Here is a 17,904-nt window from a genome sequence, read left to right as displayed (position 1 = left end):
GGGATTTCATTGCCCCAATTAATTGTTAGTTGTATTGTAAATAATACAAATATACAGCTAAAGTCTCTGAAATTTATTCTTCTGTGAAAGAAAATATTTTAAAACAATGCTACATAATTTTAATTTCCCTATAGTAATTTCATTAAGAATTTATTTATATAAACTGCTTCATAAAATTTTATACATATATTTCATCTGGTTGAAAGAATTAAACATAAAATTTACAATTTGAAGTGATTTTCTCTTCAAATTATTGCATGTCTACTTATATTTTAAATAAATGATGAAAAAAAGTAGTATCTAATTAAAGATTACTTAAAAACGTAAGTTAAAACAACACTTTACAACAAAAAAAAACTAAGGATTTTTTCTAAAGCCTGTAATTTTTTTCTAAATTCAGTTTTAAATTATCAATACTATGAATGACAGTATCCATTGACCTCCTTCCCCTACCCAGTTAATGAGGAATAGTGAAATATTGCTATTTGTCACCAATACCTTTCACCATCTTCTGGTAAGACAGAGATGTTTTAAAACCTCAGTTTGTTTTTGCCAAATTAATATTATGCAGCAACTCTTTTGGAAGTTTTTTTTAATATTAATTACGTTTGGATTTTGGTTTTAAAACTATTTATGCTTATGATGGTTAGATTTAGTTCTGTTTTTAGATGGCCTCCATGCTCACTGCCAAACTGTTCGTGCCATGGCTTATGTATGTGTTGCATTCTTATTTTCATTATTTTATTTATTTTTGAGAGACAGGGTCTTGCTCTATCCCCTAGGCTGTAATGCAGTGGCACAATCACAGCTCACTGCAGCCTTGACCTCCTGGGCTCAAGTGATACCCCCATTTCAGCCTCCCAAGTAGCTGGGACTACAGGCATGCACCACCACACCCATATAATTTTTTTTGTAGAAGTGGGATCTTGCTATGTGGCTGAGGCTGATCTCCAACTCCTGGGCTCAAGCAGTCCTCCTGACCTGGCCTCCCAAAGTGCTGGGATTACAGGCTGGAGCCACCACACCCACCCTTTATTTTCACGCTTGTTTCATTTAGTTCATCCATCAATCCAACAAAAATGTATTGATTACCTACCATTTGACTACCATTGTTAGCTAATAAAAATATATTATAATATAGTATTTACATTGTACATCATGTAGGCAAGCAAAGTGAAATAATTTTTTAGAGTCTTAAGCAATAATTTTTAAAAACTTGTATAAATTTGCTTTACTCAGACATGTCATTCCTTCATTGTAGTTGTTGCTCAGAATAGGGAGTTGTTTACATAAATAGAATAACTTGTTTTCAAACTATTATTCCTCTTGAAATAATCTATCACTTACATTATAATTATACAATCATAAAAGAAATTTTAATCATAAAAGTCACAAAAATATATTCCTACTTTTATTCTAAACTTCCCCATTCCCAGTTTTTGCTATTCTAACTGGCAATCACAGGTAAGAACACAAAGTCTTCAAAGATTTTAAAGAGCTTCCATTTTAGAATGTGCTCATTCTGTGAAAAGGAAAACAATTTTAAATTTAAAAAGGTAGCTCCTGCTGGGCTGGGATGGGAGGATTAAAAGTTAGCCTTCCTCCAGAATCTCTGACCAGCTTGTTACCCTGCGTCTTCCTTATTTTCTCTATTTGTTCTGCCTCCTGGTACTCCTGGCATGTGTGCTAAATGTAGTCATTAATGAGAACATCATAAGTCCTTTTTAAAATATGTGTTGCCTTGATGAATAGATTAATATTCCAAAGTATGCTTTCAAAATTTCCATTAGCTTAATTATGGTAATGTTTAGTATATAATCACATCATGAAAAGAGGACTTGCTTGAGATATTTTACCATTTGATATTTTGGGTTAATAATTTAGTATCTTAATTATAAAGCTGAATGCTGCAAGCATTTAATGCAAGTAAAGTTTAGAACGGCAAAAAACTTCACTGTTTCCCTTCCTATACTCATACGTGCATGTGATAGCTATTACTGTTCATTAAGAAAATATGTGATTTACTTAGTATTTTTTTCTAATAAATTGGCCTTTAATTGGCAAGGGATTGTGCCCTATACAGAACTCTTAAGGGAGAGAAGGGAAAGAAAGAGTGAGGAGAGGCAATTTTATTTTGAAGAGCTCCTCAGGGAATTCTGGTATGTCCCGTCCCTGGCATACATCTTGCTTAAGAACCATTGTAATTCCACCTGCTTCCCAGTGAATTCCATTTTGAAAATAGTTATATTTTTAAGCTTTCTAACTTACAGAAAGAGGTTTGTATGTAAGTGGAAAGATAATAGGATATATGAAAAAGAATATTCATCTGGAGAGAGACAAATGGCAGTCTGAATTCTTGCCCATCACGGAGAACTTAGGCAGGTTTCCTAACCTCTGAGTCTCTGTGACTCCACGTTAAGGAGGAATGTGTACTCTCTGGTAGCTGTGAAAACCAGAGAAGGCACATGCAAGGGGTGGACAGATGGAGACACTCCATTGGCATGGTAACTGTTATTCCTACTGATTCCATCTATTTGTACAGTGATATGGCACTTAAGGTTAAATTTGAGTCTATCAGTAATGATGCTTAGTGTTTATTCTGAAATGTCAAAACATAATTCCAACTATGGCTCATTTTATTATTTTGTTATATAGAATTTTCTTTTAAATCAACTAAATAAGGAAGTCTACAAACCTCTGCTAATTAACTTCTCGGCACAAACTACAGCAGCTCAAACTCAGAATATTATCATGTCAAAATTGGACAAGAGAAGAAAGGGAGTTTTTGGTCCTCCTTTGGGCAAGAGAATGGTAATGACTCCTTGTACAGCACCCGGGCCTATTCATATACATTGCTGCAGTTGGAACAAGGAAACCAAATAACCTGGGGATAGACATCTTTTTGTATAGTTTTTTTATGTCACAAATTTGGATTAAAAGGTTCTCCTAAAAATGTAGTTATATTTGTATGTGCAGTAGACAGCTTGATGTTTAAAACAAGGAGTTGCCCTTTGAGTTGAAGGTAGAATATTTATCTGAGAAATTATCTACCTTCCTAATTTTTTCACTGACATTTTTATTCAGCAGTCTTTGCTGCTTGCTTTTGTAGACCTTCAGCAACCCACCTCACAATAGATTTACCTGTGTTCCTCTGCAAAGAACATCCTTCTCACCCTAATCACACTTTTCTCATCTATTTTCATGAATTGAAGTGTAGTACAAGGAAAAAATATGCAGTGTATTGAGAAACAAATTGTATCAGAGGACTAATAAGTCCTAAGCTATTAACCTATGAAGATTAGTAATGAGAATGTCTCCTTATTTCTTGAGGAATATGAATGCTAAAAGCATGGAAGCTAAGGATATTATCCTTGTTTAGAAAAGAAACCATCACTTCCCCATATGTACTCTGCAAGTAGATAGCTAAGTATTTGCCTCAATATTGTTTACACAATAGGACGCTATGTTGAGATGTTAATATTTTCTATACCTCTTCTCTTCTTCTTCTCAGGTTGTCTTTGTAGATGATGTCAATATGCCTGCTCGGGAGGTATATGGGGCTCAGCCTCCCATTGAGTTACTTAGACAGTGGTTAGATCACTGGAACTGGTATGACCTAAAAGATTGTTCCATGATTAAACTAGTGGACATTCAGATCATGTGTGCTATGGGACCTCCAGGTACATTTTTTGAGTTTGGATTATTAAGATGAAAAAATCACTCTAGCGATAGCTAAAGAAAAAACTGGAAAAAACCTCTTTTGAGTCCCAATGTTTTGTGTATATGTTTTCTATGTGTATCTACTGTGACGTAACAGAGTGTATCACATGACCAACTCAAAGTGGGTGACCTTGGATAGGCTATGCACCTACCAACTCTTCCAAATCTTTTTTTCTCCCACCTTCTGGAACTTCTTTCTCCCACCTTCTGGAACTCTTCCAAATCCTTTTTTCTCCCACCTTCTGGAAGTTTGCTTCCAATTTCCTGTTTCTGCTTTCTGAGAACTCACATCCTCCTGGGGCAGCTCATCTTCCTCTGTGTCATTCCTTAATGCTTCAACTGTATGGAATGGTCCCTGCTTCAGAAATCATCTTCCTTCTACCCCAATCAAGTCCCATTCAAGTCAGTCTCTGTATTTAAACAGGCTGCTGAGAAGAATTTAAGTAGGGAATGGCCAAAAGATCCTTTAAATTTTACAAGATAAATTTATATGCAAAGGAATCTCTATGTAGAGGAAATTTGCTTTTTAATGCTGAGATGTCTAAAATGTCTTGATTTACTAACCAGACATCTTTAACTGTTTCCTTCCTGACCTCAAGCCAGTATTCTATTTTTCAAAATGTTGCTTGTGTTGATATACCACTTCAGGGAATCTCTCTGGTATTTGCTCCCTAACCCTGACCTTTATCTAACCTGTAATGCAGTTTGCTCTGAGTCAGTAATTGCTCTCAACACATTCCCTGGGCCATTTTGAACACTTTCTGTTTGTTTGTTTTTGAGACAGGGTCTCACTCTGTTGCTTAGGTGGGGTGCAGTGGTGTGATCATAGCCCACGGCAGCCTCAAACTCCTGGGCTCAAGTGATCCTCTCACCTCAGCCTCCTGAGCAGCCAGGACTACAGGCATGCACCACCATGCCTGGCTAATTTTGTTTTTTATTTTGTGGAGACAGGGCTTGGGGGCTTGTTATTATTATGCTCAGGCTGTTTTTCTTTTCTTTTTCTTTTTAATAAAAGACCGTATTGCTCCTGGGTCTCAGACTTCAGTTCTACTTTGTCTCTCCCCCACCACCCCAAGCCAGGCATTTATACTCACATGTCCACTTTTCCCTGCCTCTTCAGGCACTGGTAAGAAGAGTATGCTGAAACCTTGTGGTATCTTTTCCTTTTGGACCCCATTTCTATTTTCTAAAAATACCACAATTCTGAACATTCTCTGGAAGGGTTGGAGACAGAGCTGGGATAGATGACCTTACCATCTTCTCTTCTGCAGCCCTTTCACCATCTCCTTAAACTCTTTTACATTTTCCAAAATAAATATATAAGCTCAAAGGAATCTTTCATTATTTTATGGAAAAAATCCCCCAATTTTTAAAGATGCAAGCAGCCAGTGAAGTCACTGTATGAGCTGTATAGACTAGTCTTGGGTAAATTCACTTCAAGATGTGGGGAAAGAATTTGGCTATATGTCATGGTTGTGCTGAATTCCAGCCTTAGGGGAAGTGCCCTAAACTTTGGTCAGTCAGATTCACCAGGGTTATATTAATATTATATAATATCACATCTTAATATTGTATTGAGGATGTTTACCATTTACTGCTTTAAGCTGTAAACCATGGAGAACACGGCCTGTGGCTTTTTCTGCCTGGTCTGATTTCCCTTGGTAGTATAGTTTTGACCCAAGATTATGTCTAATTAGTTGAACTCATTCAGATAATTCACCTAGAAAAGTAACATCTTGAGTTTGAGGGAAAAATAGTTTTGATGTCAGGGTTATCCAAACAATTGATTGCTCTTAACTTCATGTGCTGTGAATTTTTCCATCTTTCAAGTTACTTTAAACTATAAAATATTTGAGAAAATACTCTTGTGTATACTAGTAACATTATTAAGAGTTATACTTTTTAATATTTAGGTGGTGGTCGAAATCCAGTAACTCCTCGATACATGCGACATTTCAATATTATAACAATCAATGAGTTTAGTGATAAATCCATGTATACAATCTTCTCTAGAATCTTAACTTGGCATTTAAAAATCTGGTAAGTAATCAAAAATTTGTTTTGTTTTAATTAGGAGGTATAAAATATTTTAGAAACATACCAATATTAAGTAGCGTATTTCAAAGAGCAAGAGCATTCCTAGATAAGGAAAAGGTAACAGACAACATTGTTTGCCTCTGTCCCCTCCACCTCCCAGTGTGGGAGCATAAAACAAAGAGGTCTGACCATTCTGCTATATAATATGTTCATGTTTGAGTTATTATTTTGAATTTTCACCACTGAGTTCAATTACTGCTGGAAAGATGTACCAGGTTTATGCTGTGACTTTGATGCCCTCTAGTAGAACTCGAGTTCTGCAGGGGCATTCGTGTCCAACTCTGAGAAGTATTGCCTTGGAGCTGCCTAGCTGCAGAGATTCTGCTACTCCACAAGATGCACAGATATCAGGGAGCCAAGCTGACCTGGGCAGGAGAAGTCTGTCTGTGTCCCCATGTCCATTCTCAAGAAATTGTCATTCCTTGCCTTATCCAGTGATGGAGTAAACAGCTGGCTCCTTGACAAACCAGAAGTTAAATATAGGCAATCTTTCTAAATGAAAATTAGTTCTCTATGTTCTTTATACCCTAATCATGCCCTTTGTCTTGGCTCACTGTTTTACTTTCCTTTTTTTCTCTTTTCCTTTTTTTTTTTTACATATTTTAATTTTCTTCCTTTTTTTCCTCCGAAAATACCTGTTTCACCAGTGTTCCTTATGGATTATACTTATATGCAGTTGAGAATGCCAGGGAATGAAAGAGGTCAGGAAATGCTTGTCTAGTGGATTTGGGAATTACATAATCTGGGTTCCTTGGCTGTCTCTTCTGTTCACTTACTTAAGTGCTTTTAAGTCCATTAAACTGGCCCTGCTCATTTCACAGGGTTCTTTTGGACATAACATAAAATAGTACATAGAAAATAGCTTTAAAAGGAGTAAAAATCTATTAGTATTATTATTATAACAAGATATGGTAATTTTATAAATGACATTGATTTAATCAAAATTAAAATTTTATGTTGGTCCTGCTAAGTAGCCTTCATGTCTCATAATTATATAATTGCTAACATTTTCCTTTCTTTTTATTTTAAAACATTTTAAGTTATAAATTTCCAGATGAATTTCTAGATTTGACCACACAAATTGTAAATGGCACAATGACTCTGTATAAAGAAGCAATGAAGAATCTCTTGCCTACTCCAGCTAAATCTCACTACTTGTTCAACCTCCGTGATTTCTCCCGTGTCATTCAAGGTGTTTGTTTGTCAAGACCAGAAACAACAGAAACCACAGGAGTGATTAAACGTCTTTGGGTTCATGAGGTAAATTTTCCTGTTATTGAAATGGGATTATGTGAGAAACAAAGATTTACCATGCCAACAACTGGGTGAAAAGAAATATTCTGCAATTTATATTGCTGAAATGTATTCAGTTATTTGGCATTTTGAAGGCCAATGCTCAAGAAAAATTTTTAAAATATTTAACACTGAGATATTTTATGATGTTTAAAATGCTTTATCTCCCATATGCAGATTTAGGAATTTCTGTTGATTTATAGAATATTTCCAAGTAGGTGTCACTTTGAGCCAGTTTCCCTTAAGTAGTTTAATCCTGGTTAGTTTGGCTTCAAATAAATTTGAAATGGAACACTTTTTAAGGAGTTGTTTTTATAAGAAATGAATGTGGGTTTTTTTTTTTTACATTACTTATTTGTATAGTATTACTAGATGCCAAAAGAATTGCAAAGCAAATTCTTGAGAGCATAGAAACTATATAAAAATGTATTTAAGCTCTCTTGGGAATAGGTATGTGGATGAGCATGTTCTTATAAAAACTGGTGGAGGAGACCGGGCACAGTGGCTCATGCCTGTAATCCCAACACTTTAGGAGGCTGAGGCGGGAGGATTGCTTGAATTCAGGAGTTTGAGGGTGCAGTGAGCTATGATGGCACCACTGCACTTCAGCCTGGGTGACAGAGCAAGACCCTTATTTTAATTTTGATAATGCAGTTAAGAAACATAGAGCACGAGAATATGCTACTGTGTTAAAACCATGTACTACAGAGACGTAAATTTCAAAAGGTCTTTTAAAAATCCGGTTTCTCTGGACTTTTTAGATATACATTTTGAATTCCTAAATCATCACACATTCAAATATACATCCAGGTGAAGATCCATTCCACTTAGAAATTTTGGCCACAACAAGGTCTCCAAAAGTGATTATTTGGAAAGGATGATATTGAGATTCTTATAGCACTCCACAGCAGGTTACCTAATTGCCTGAGTGGGACCCACATCCCGGGATATGGATGCAGGCTTGTGTTTGGGGGCCACATGGATATTAGAAATGTACTAAGAGCTGGAGAGTGTAGGGGAAGTGAACAGGGAAGATGATGCTGAATTCATTCAAGGAGCATGCCTTAGTCCATTCAGGCTGTTATAAAAAGTACCTTAAACTGGGTGGCTTGTCAACAAACTGAAATTAATTTCTCACAGTTCTGGAGGCTGGGAAGTTCAAGATCAAGGCGCTGGCAGATTTCATGTCTGGTGAGGGACTGTTTTCTAGTTATAGATGGTGCCTTCTCACCACGTCCTCAAGTGGTGGAAGGGGCGAGGGGCTCTCTGGCCTCCTTTATAAAGGCACTAATTCCATTCATGAGGGTTCTGCCCCATGACCTAATTACCTCCCAGAGTCCCCACACCTCAGTACTATCACCCTGGGGGTGAGGATTTCAACATATAAATGTAGGGGGAACATAAACATTGAAACCATAGCAGAATGCATTGCTGAAGGCAGCATTTTGTCATGGGTGAATCTAACTCACGAGGAAGCATTTGGCATCCACCACCTCAGGAACTTTTCCCTTGATATTCCTTCTGCCTAGAACACTCTTTCTCTGTTATCTGCAGGCTTGCCCACTTACTTCCTTCAGATTTTTGCTGAAATACCCACCTTGTCATGCAGGCTTGCTTTGGGCCATCCCTACCCCCTTGGCTTCTTACTGCTTACCTTGTTTTGTTCTTCATAACATTGAACATCACCTGACACCTTCTAAATTTTGGGCTTACTTATTGTCTTTACAATAATAGAAACTTTAGGAGAATGGCGATTTTATTTTTGCACTGCTTTTCCCAGTGCCTGGCACACAGAAAACCCTCAATAGATATTGGCGAATGAACGAGTGTCTCAAGAGAGGAAGGCAGGCAAGCTTGCTACACGTGACACGTTTTGTCACCTGGGATTATACAGGCCAGTGCTTTCTTCCAATCATGGGAATAGGTTGTCTGTGCTATTGTATATGTGTTAGACATAATTACTTTTAAGAGTTTCTTAGATTCTATGCTGCTTTAGATGTCAGATTATTGAGTTTTGATAATGGTTATTGAGCTCTTTGGGCATTTAATGAGGTTGACTACTTCATATTTATACACGCCTACATAAAACATAATGAATTTAGTCCTCAGCTCAAAACCTTGTATTAGCACCCACTTCATTCAGAGGAATTTAGAATAGAAGTCCAGTGGCCCATAGTACCTGGGATGTGTTCCTCTTAGCCTGTTCCCCTCAGGCTGCCTCCTGCTCTCATCCTCATCCCCCTTTCACCAGCAGTACAGGCCTCCTGGCTATTCTCTCTGCCTGCAATATTTCCTCCAGATATCGATGCTCTGGAATAGCTCCCTCCCTGCCTTTGATCAACTTCCTCCTTCTAGTTGAAGCTTTTTAATACCACAGCCTGTGTCCCCTCCCCTATCCTAGTAGTTCCAGTCTTTTGTATCCTGTCCTATTTTACTTCTTTCTATAATATTTTTCAATGTCCAACATGTTGTAGAATTCATTCATTATATGTATTGTTCATCTCCCTCAGATAGCAGGCAAGCCCCATGAGAGCAGAGATTTCTCTCTTTTTTTTTTTTTCTTACTGCAGTGCCAAGTAGGATGTTTGGTACATTATTCTCAATATCTTTAAAAATATGAGGTAATTGTGAGACAACAGGTGGGAAGGGATCCCCAGAGAACCTCCAGCCAGCCGGGGCACTGGGGTGGAGCCACAGAAGTTCATGCTGTTTGCAGTGGGGAGGAGCCTGGCCCCTCTTCTTCCTGGATGGAACCTGGGATTCAATCTGCAGGGCGGGAAGCACTGTAGCAGGGACTCTGGCCTTGTGGAGAGTCCCTGTTTCCCCCTTTTCTTCATTTTCACTCAGCAAAACCCTGTTTTACTGAACATTCAAATAGTCTGCGAGGCGAAATTTTTGTGGCTGTGTGACAAGGACCCTACCTTTAGCTGAACTAAGAAAAAGCCCTGCAATGGTTGAACTCAACACTAATTTGTGCTTTATTTCTGTTCACTCAGAAAAGATTTCTTCAGGATTTACTATATGTTAGAGACTACTTTACATGTCTTTTTCCTTTCCAGACATCATTATCATACTAGATAACCTTATATAATTTCACTAAATGGTTTCTAAGGTATAAAACTGACTTACAACTCATTCCCTTTGGCTTCTCCACGGCTCTCAGATGTTAGTTAATGCACATATCACCTGGTTTGCTTGTTAAATACAGATATTCTGCAAAAACAAGACCCCCCAAAATAGATGAATGTGTTTCATCAAAATTAAAAAATTTTATGCTTCAAAAAGTACCATGAAAAAAATGAAAATATAGAGAATGGAATAAAATACCTGCAAATCATATAAACTGTTAAGTGTCTAGTATCCAGAATACCTTAAGAACTATTATAACTCAACAATAAAAGGCTAATAACCCAATTTAAAAGTGGGCAAATGATTCAAAGACATCGCTGCAAAGATGATATATGAATGGCCAATAAGGACATGATTAGTCATTAGGGAAATACAAATCAAAACTGCCATTAAGTACCGTTCATACTCAATAGGATGGCTGTAATAAAAAAGATAAATAATAAAACAGTATTGGTGAGCATGTGGAAGAACTGGAACCCCCTCATACATAGCTGGCAGTAATGTAATATAGAAAACAGTTTGGTAGGTCATCAAAAGGTTAAAACATAGAGTTACCATATGACCTAGCAATTCCACTCCTAACTATGGACCCAAAGAACTGATACATGTCCACGTGAAGATTTGTACATGAATATTATTAGCAGAATTATTTATAATAGCCAAAAAGTAGAAACAACCCAAATATCCGTCAGCTGATAAGTGGACAAAGTGTTGTAAATATACACTGTGGAATTTTATTCAGTCCTAAAAACAAATACTCATATATCCTACAACATAGATGAACCTAGAAACATTGTGCTAAGTTACAAAGTCCATACACAAAAGGTCACATATGATATAATTCATTTACATCATATAACCAGAATAAGCAAGTTCCATAGAGACAGTAAGTAGATTAGTGTTGGCCAGGGCTGGTGGTAATGAGAAGTAGCCTCTATTGGGTATCAGGTTTCTTTTTGGGGTGATGATAAAGTTCTGGAGGGAGATAGTTGTGATGATTGCACAACTTTGTGAATATTCTGATTTTGTATTCTTTTAAAGAATGAATTTTATGGCCCATGAATTATTTCTCAATTTTAAAAGTCTGTAATCAAGACTTTGAGGTAAATAAATTCAAAGCACAAATTACAATATAAATATGCCAGAAATTATATCCTTTGCAGCAATTTAGATTTATAATAGAAAGTTTTAAGTGTCAACTTTTTAAAATGTGAGAGGTGGTGATAGAATAATGGTTCCCTGTTGGGGAGGGAGGAAAGCAGAGATCAACAGGAGTGAGCATGAGGGAGCTTACTAAGGTGCTGGAAATTTTATATCTTGATCTTGGTGGTGGTTTCATGGATGTGTATCTGTGTGCAAAAATTCTTTGAGCTGTACACTTAAGATTGTTGTACCTGTATTAGTCCATTTTCATGCTGCTGATAAAGACATAACCAAGACTGGGCAATTTACAAGAGAAAGAGGTTTATTGAACTTACAGTTCCATGTGTCTAGAGATGCCTCACAATCATGGTGGGAGGTGAAAGGCACCTCTCACATGGTGGCAAACAAGAGAAGAGAGATTGTGCAGGGAAACTCCCCTTTTTAAAACCATCAGGTCTCGTGAGACTTATTCACTGTCACAAGAACAGCACGGGAAAGACCCACCCCATGATTCAATTGCCTCCCACCAGGTCCCTCCCACAACACGTGGGAATTCAAGATGAGATTTAGGTGGGAACACAGCCAAACCATATCTGTACCTTATATAAGGAAAAACAAAAAACAAAAAGAAATGGAAAGATATTCCCAGGAATCACCATCCGTGTTTTTAAGTCAACAGATCCACTGTGGGGCCCAGGAATTTGCATTTTGAATAAGTACCCCAGATTATTTTAATGCAGATGTGTTGACTGTCTTTGAGAAATGCTGCTGTAGGTTCTTGCTAAACTGCCAGCTAGATAATAATATACTTGTTTCATGCTTAGGCATTGATCCTGATACATGAAGTTGACTTAATTTAGGAATATTGTCTGAGGTCTTAAGTACCTCAGTTCAAAGATTGGCTATTGGCATGTATTGGGAAATTAGATTGTCTCACAGAGAAATAACTTTTGAACTGGTTGGAATATGAAGGAAGTTTAAATAATACCATTTGCTTATGCAGACACTATTAGTGAAAAAAAAAAAGTATAACACTATGAATTCATCAATTTGATAACAATCAATACACTAAAACCAAGATTCCTGAACACTGTGATTAGCCTAATGCTAGGGCAATTTGCAGTGATTATCTATTTGAATTCTATAGTGTTTTCACATATGTTGTCATATTACTTTTTCTCCAAATCTATGAGATTTGCGAGGTAGGTAATACTACTTCTATTTTATAGGTGAAGAAGCTGATGCAGACATTTTCAGTGATTTACTCAAAATGGTAAAGCAGAGTAAGGATCCAACGTTCCACTGACGAAATATGCATTATGTATAGCATATATGTATTAGTCGGCCATTAACAAAATAATACAGACTAAGTGGCTTAAACAACAGAAATTTATTTTCTCACGCTGACTTGCTAAAGCCACCTTGTCTCTGTGTCCTCACATGGCCCTTCCTTTGTGCATATAAGGGCTGCCCAACAGAAACAAGAACCAGAGAGAGCGTGCACTTTAATGCCTCTTCCTTTTCTTATGAGGACACTATCCTATAAGATTAGGGTCCTACGCCTATGACCTCATTTAACCTTAATTGCCTCCTTTAAGGCCCTATCCCCAAATCCAGTCACATTGAGAGTTATGGCTTCAACATAAGAATTTTGTGGGGACACAATTCAGTCCTAAATAGACTGTACCCCTGGGACACTTACACTGCTTTAAGAAAACAGTAGTTACATGTAGCAAGCCTGATAGTTCTTGCAGTCCCATAACATGTGCATATAACCAGAGATTTATTTTAGTAGATTGCTCTCTGTAACGACTTAAAACAAAAATAATTAACAGATACCCCAAACAACTCTCCCTCTACCCAAGACATTTCCTATTCTAGAAAATGTGCTTTATGAAAAACAGAAACAAAAGCAAAAACTATTGATTTGTCAATAATTTTCAAAATGTTATCTATCCTAGAAAAAGGAAACATCACTGGAAAGGAGTTGGGTACCCCCTGGGTACTGGTGCCCAGCTCTGCTATCCACATCTGAGCAGCCAGCAAAGGCAGTCACTAACTTCTAAAGGCCTTAAGTCTCTCAGCATCTCTACATCTACTTCTACCACCCCCAAAATTACCTTTCATTGATTGATAACTGAATATAACCTTATTATTCTAAATATAGAGCTAAAATTAACATTTAAAATAACATTATTATGAATCAGTCCTGAATATTTGGATATACTTTTAATAAAACCCGCAAAAATTTTCTAATATTTTTTATTACTTGAGATTAGCATAGAAATAATAACACTTTTTTAAAAATCAGAAGGAAATTCCTAAAGCTGCTTTTTAATTGTTATACAGGTCCTTCGAGTGTATTATGACCGCCTTCTGGACAATGCAGACAGAAGCTGGCTCGTCAACTACATTCAAGAAATTTTGAGAAACTACATGTATGAAGATTTTCATGAGCTTTTTCAACGTTTGGATTTTGATAATGATGGCATAGTAGAAGAAGATGACTTACGCAGCTTAATGTTTTGTGATTTCCATGATCCCAAGAGGGAGGATACCAACTACAGAGAAATCGCAGATGTGGATAATCTTCGAATGATAGTAGAAATTCACCTAGAAGAATACAACAATATAAGCAAAAAACCCATGAATCTCGTCTTGTTTCGATTTGCCATAGAGCACATCAGCAGAATTTCCAGGATCCTGAAGCAACCTCGCAGCCATGCTCTCCTAGTAGGGGTTGGAGGGAGTGGAAGGCAATCTGTCACCAGATTAGCTGCCCACATGGCTGACTATTCTGTTTTCCAAGTTGAAATCTCTAAGGGGTATGATACTACTGAATGGCATGAAGATTTAAAAGTGATCTTAAGGAAATGTGCAGAAGGTGAGATGCAGGGTGTCTTCCTGTTTACAGATACTCAAATTAAAAAAGAGTCTTTTCTGGAAGATGTCAATAATCTGCTAAACGCTGGGGAGATTCCAAATCTCTTTGCATTAGATGAGAAACAAGAGATATGTGATAAGATGCGTCAGTTAGATCGCCAGCGGGATAAAACCAAGCAAACAGATGGCAGCCCCATAGCCCTTTTCAACATGTTTATTGATCGTTGCCGCAACCAACTGCATGTGGTCCTTGCCATGAGTCCCATTGGAGATGCATTTCGAAATCGTCTTAGAAAGTTCCCTGCTCTTGTTAACTGCTGTACCATTGACTGGTTTCAGGTATTGTCATGTATATTTTAGACAGACTTCTAGAAATGTTGATTTCCACCCTCATCATGACTTATTTTATAGACTCCTAACCCATAGTTTACCCCAAAATGTAGTTCAGCAAAATCTTCTGATCAGTTATATTTTATGAAATTAAAATTCAAGAAATTATAATAGAAAAGTATTTATTAAGAGTATATGTGATCACTAACTTCAGTATATTATAGGAAGTATTATGATAAAATTGTGTATCAGAGTCCTGACAGGAAACACAGAGCACACTTGAACCCTTCACTGGAGAAAGCATAATGAAGGAGCCATTCACAGAGGTGTAGGCAGGGTTAAGGGAACCAAGAGGGGATGTTGGAACACTCAGGAAGTGGTGGGTGGAGCAATAGTAGGAAGCGTTACTATGCCCTCGTGTAAAAGGGCAGAGGAAGGGAAGAGTGTTACTGGAAGTCAGAGCTTAGAGCTGTGGATATAAGACTGCCCAACAGGAATAGGAACCAGAAACCTAGAACTCAGCTACAGCTGGAAAGGAAGGGAGGATCAAAATACCCATATGTCTCCCTTCTTCCACCCTGCCCCCACTCTCTTCCCATTAGCTAAACCCAAAGAAGTTAAGAGGAAGAAAGCCAGTGACCTTTTTTTGTGGTGGACTTCGTACTGGGAAGTACGAGCAGAGCAGAAAAAGGCAGCGAATGGATGGGGGTACGGAGGAGGGGTGGGAAGGGGAGTAGCAAAGGGAGAGTACCTAGCTAGATGTGAACAGTAATTCTGGCTTTAACAGCATATCACAATGCATTCTCTACCTGTGTAGTAAGAAATCTGTGGGCTGTGGCTGAGATCCCGTGAGGGGGATTTAACAGATAAGCATTTATGACCTTGGAAAGTTTACAGAACCTCTCTGTACCTCCACTTCCTAGTAAAATTAATTATTTCATGCAAAACATTTATTGAATTCTGTTTTGCTTTGTAGCAAGTCTTAATCTAAAAGCTGGAGATGAAGCACATGAAATAGACAAGACCTCTGCTCTCCTTGGGCTTCTTGTCTACAGACAAATAAGCAAAACAGAATTTCATTAGACAGGCTAGCAAATCGGGAGTAAATGCTTTGTTGTTGTGTTTGTTGTTTTGAGACGCAGTCTCACTCTTGTCACCCAGGCTGGAGTGCAGTGGCACAATCTTGGCTCACTGCAACCTCTGCCTGCCAGGTTCAAGCAATTCTCCTGCCTCAGCCTCCCGAGTAGCTGGGATTACAGACGCCCGCCACCAATCCTGGCTAATTTTTGTATTTTTAGTAGAGACGGGGTTTCACCATGTTGGCCAAGTTGGTCTCGAACTCCTGACCTCAGGTGATCTGCCTGCCTTGCCCTCCCAAAGTGCTGGGATTATAGGTAAATGCTTTTAAAATAAGGGACCAATTATGGGTTTGAAGAGGAAACTGGAAAGACAAAAAAGTGTCAGTACTGAGATCTGGGCAGAGAGGATAAACCAGTGAAGTCAAGTGTCTAGACAGAAGGAAGGAGAGGATGGCAGAAAATCAGTGTGACAGGAGCACAGGAACTGTGGGCAGAAGTGGTATAACAGGTCAGAAATTTGGGAAGGGCCAAATCAAATAGAGATTGGCAAGTTGGTTTGGATTTTAAGAATTCTAGGAAGTCTTTGAATGGTTATAAATTGGGGAGTGTGACATGAGCTGATTTATATTTTGAAAAGAACACTCTTGCAGCTATGTAGAGAATACGAGCAGTTAGGATGCTATTGGAATCTTCCAGGCAGATGATAGTGGAGGCTTGAATTGGGATGATTGAGGTGGATAAAGGAAGAAGAGAAAGGGTTTGGAAGCTGTTTCAGGAATGATGCCTACATCATTCTCAGGGAAATGTTAGGATAATTAAATGAGACGGTACCAGTAAAATGCATACAGAAATAGACTTTCCATAAATTTAGTTCATTTGCCTTTTCTTTCTCCTGCAACACTCATGAACAATTTCTCTAATCTCAGAACAAACCACAGACAGTGAATGTTATATGCACTAACTAGCTCCTGGCTCCCTGCCCTAAGTATGCAAGTCCTCGGGAAAGTTCCTTATGAAATTGTCTCCCCCACACCGTCCCTCACACTATTCCCCTTCACCCCCAACATCCCTAAGTTGTAAAGGGCTGCAGTAGTAACAGATCCAGATTCGTAATCTTAATAAAGTGCTAAAGCATTTATCTTACATTTAGTCATGGCCTGAAGATGCACTCCAGGCAGTTGCCTCACGATTCTTGGAAGAAATTGAAATGTCAGAGGAAATAAGAGACGGCTGTATCGACATGTGTAAAAGCTTCCACACTTCTACTATAGATTTATCCACATCTTTCTTTGTTGAACTTCAAAGATACAATTATGTGACTCCTACCTCTTACCTTGAATTAATCTCCACCTTCAAACTGTTGTTAGAAAAGAAAAGAAGGTAAAAATCGAATTTCATGTTTCTAAGTAAGCTAGGGCAAATTAAAAATACTTATGTGTGCAAAAATGACATAAATATGATGTAATAGAGATTTATTTCATAGAAATATACTGTGAGTTTTGTTACATCTTTAAATGATTTAATCCACAAACATTTTGAGTTTAGGGAGGGGTCTTGTCCTTCTCATATGGGTACATTGCCTAGCACATCGTAGATGCATAATCACTCTTGGAAGAATGAAGACATTCCAACTCAATATTCCAACCAATATTGAGTAAACACTACTAGAGAGTGATTTTTCTCTGATAAATAATTAGGTAATAGTTAAACCCTCTGTTTGGATACTGAAGAGCTGAGACTCTAGGGAGGGACAGTCACTCTCTAATAAGCTCTCATTTGAAAACATCAATATAAACATCAGTGAACTTACCTGCTATAGAAAGTGTCAATGTGAGTTTTTTAAATGTTCTGGAGGGTGACTTGTGTGTGCATAAAAGTTTATTCAAATATTTCTTTTGTTCCAAAAATTAAAATTCAGTATGTATATTATAAAATTTAAAAACATTATAACATTAAGGTAGAAAGTAGGAAGTTTGGAACATTTTAGTGGTTACCTTTAAAGGGGACCTTGGATTAATGTGTGGCTCCATTCAAAAGCTTTTTTAAATACAATTTTTAATATGGTATTTATATTTCCCTTTCAAGTTCTGATTTGACAAATCAAACATTACTAGATACTTAAATAATTTATAAGTCTAGTATTTTAAACATATACATATGGTAAGCCTTAATTACTTTTAAATGTTTGAATATTATCTACAAATTAATATGATTTTTACTTAAAAACAGA

At 37.4% G+C, this 17,904-nt stretch overlaps 1 protein-coding gene across 3 annotated transcripts in view; it reads left to right on the top strand.

Moving 5' to 3' along the window:
- Window positions 1–17,904, top strand: part of LOC105468290 (dynein axonemal heavy chain 7) — a 340,382-nt gene that overhangs the window by 204,588 nt on the left and 117,890 nt on the right. For all 3 annotated transcript variants that reach the window (XM_071073104.1, XM_071073106.1, XM_071073105.1), the window contains 6 exons: window positions 2,656–2,811; window positions 3,512–3,680; window positions 5,634–5,760; window positions 6,858–7,077; window positions 13,732–14,604; window positions 16,825–17,054. In XM_071073104.1, the coding sequence (XP_070929205.1) occupies window positions 2,656–2,811; window positions 3,512–3,680; window positions 5,634–5,760; window positions 6,858–7,077; window positions 13,732–14,604; window positions 16,825–17,054 (1,775 nt within the window). The remainder of the gene's footprint in view (window positions 1–2,655; window positions 2,812–3,511; window positions 3,681–5,633; window positions 5,761–6,857; window positions 7,078–13,731; window positions 14,605–16,824; window positions 17,055–17,904) is intronic.

This window comes from Macaca nemestrina, chromosome 11, assembly GCF_043159975.1.
Source record: "Macaca nemestrina isolate mMacNem1 chromosome 11, mMacNem.hap1, whole genome shotgun sequence".
Classification (NCBI taxonomy): Eukaryota; Metazoa; Chordata; class Mammalia; order Primates; family Cercopithecidae; genus Macaca; species Macaca nemestrina.
The sequence above is the reverse complement of the archived record's forward strand: the minus strand, read 5'-3'. Positions and strand labels throughout refer to the sequence as shown.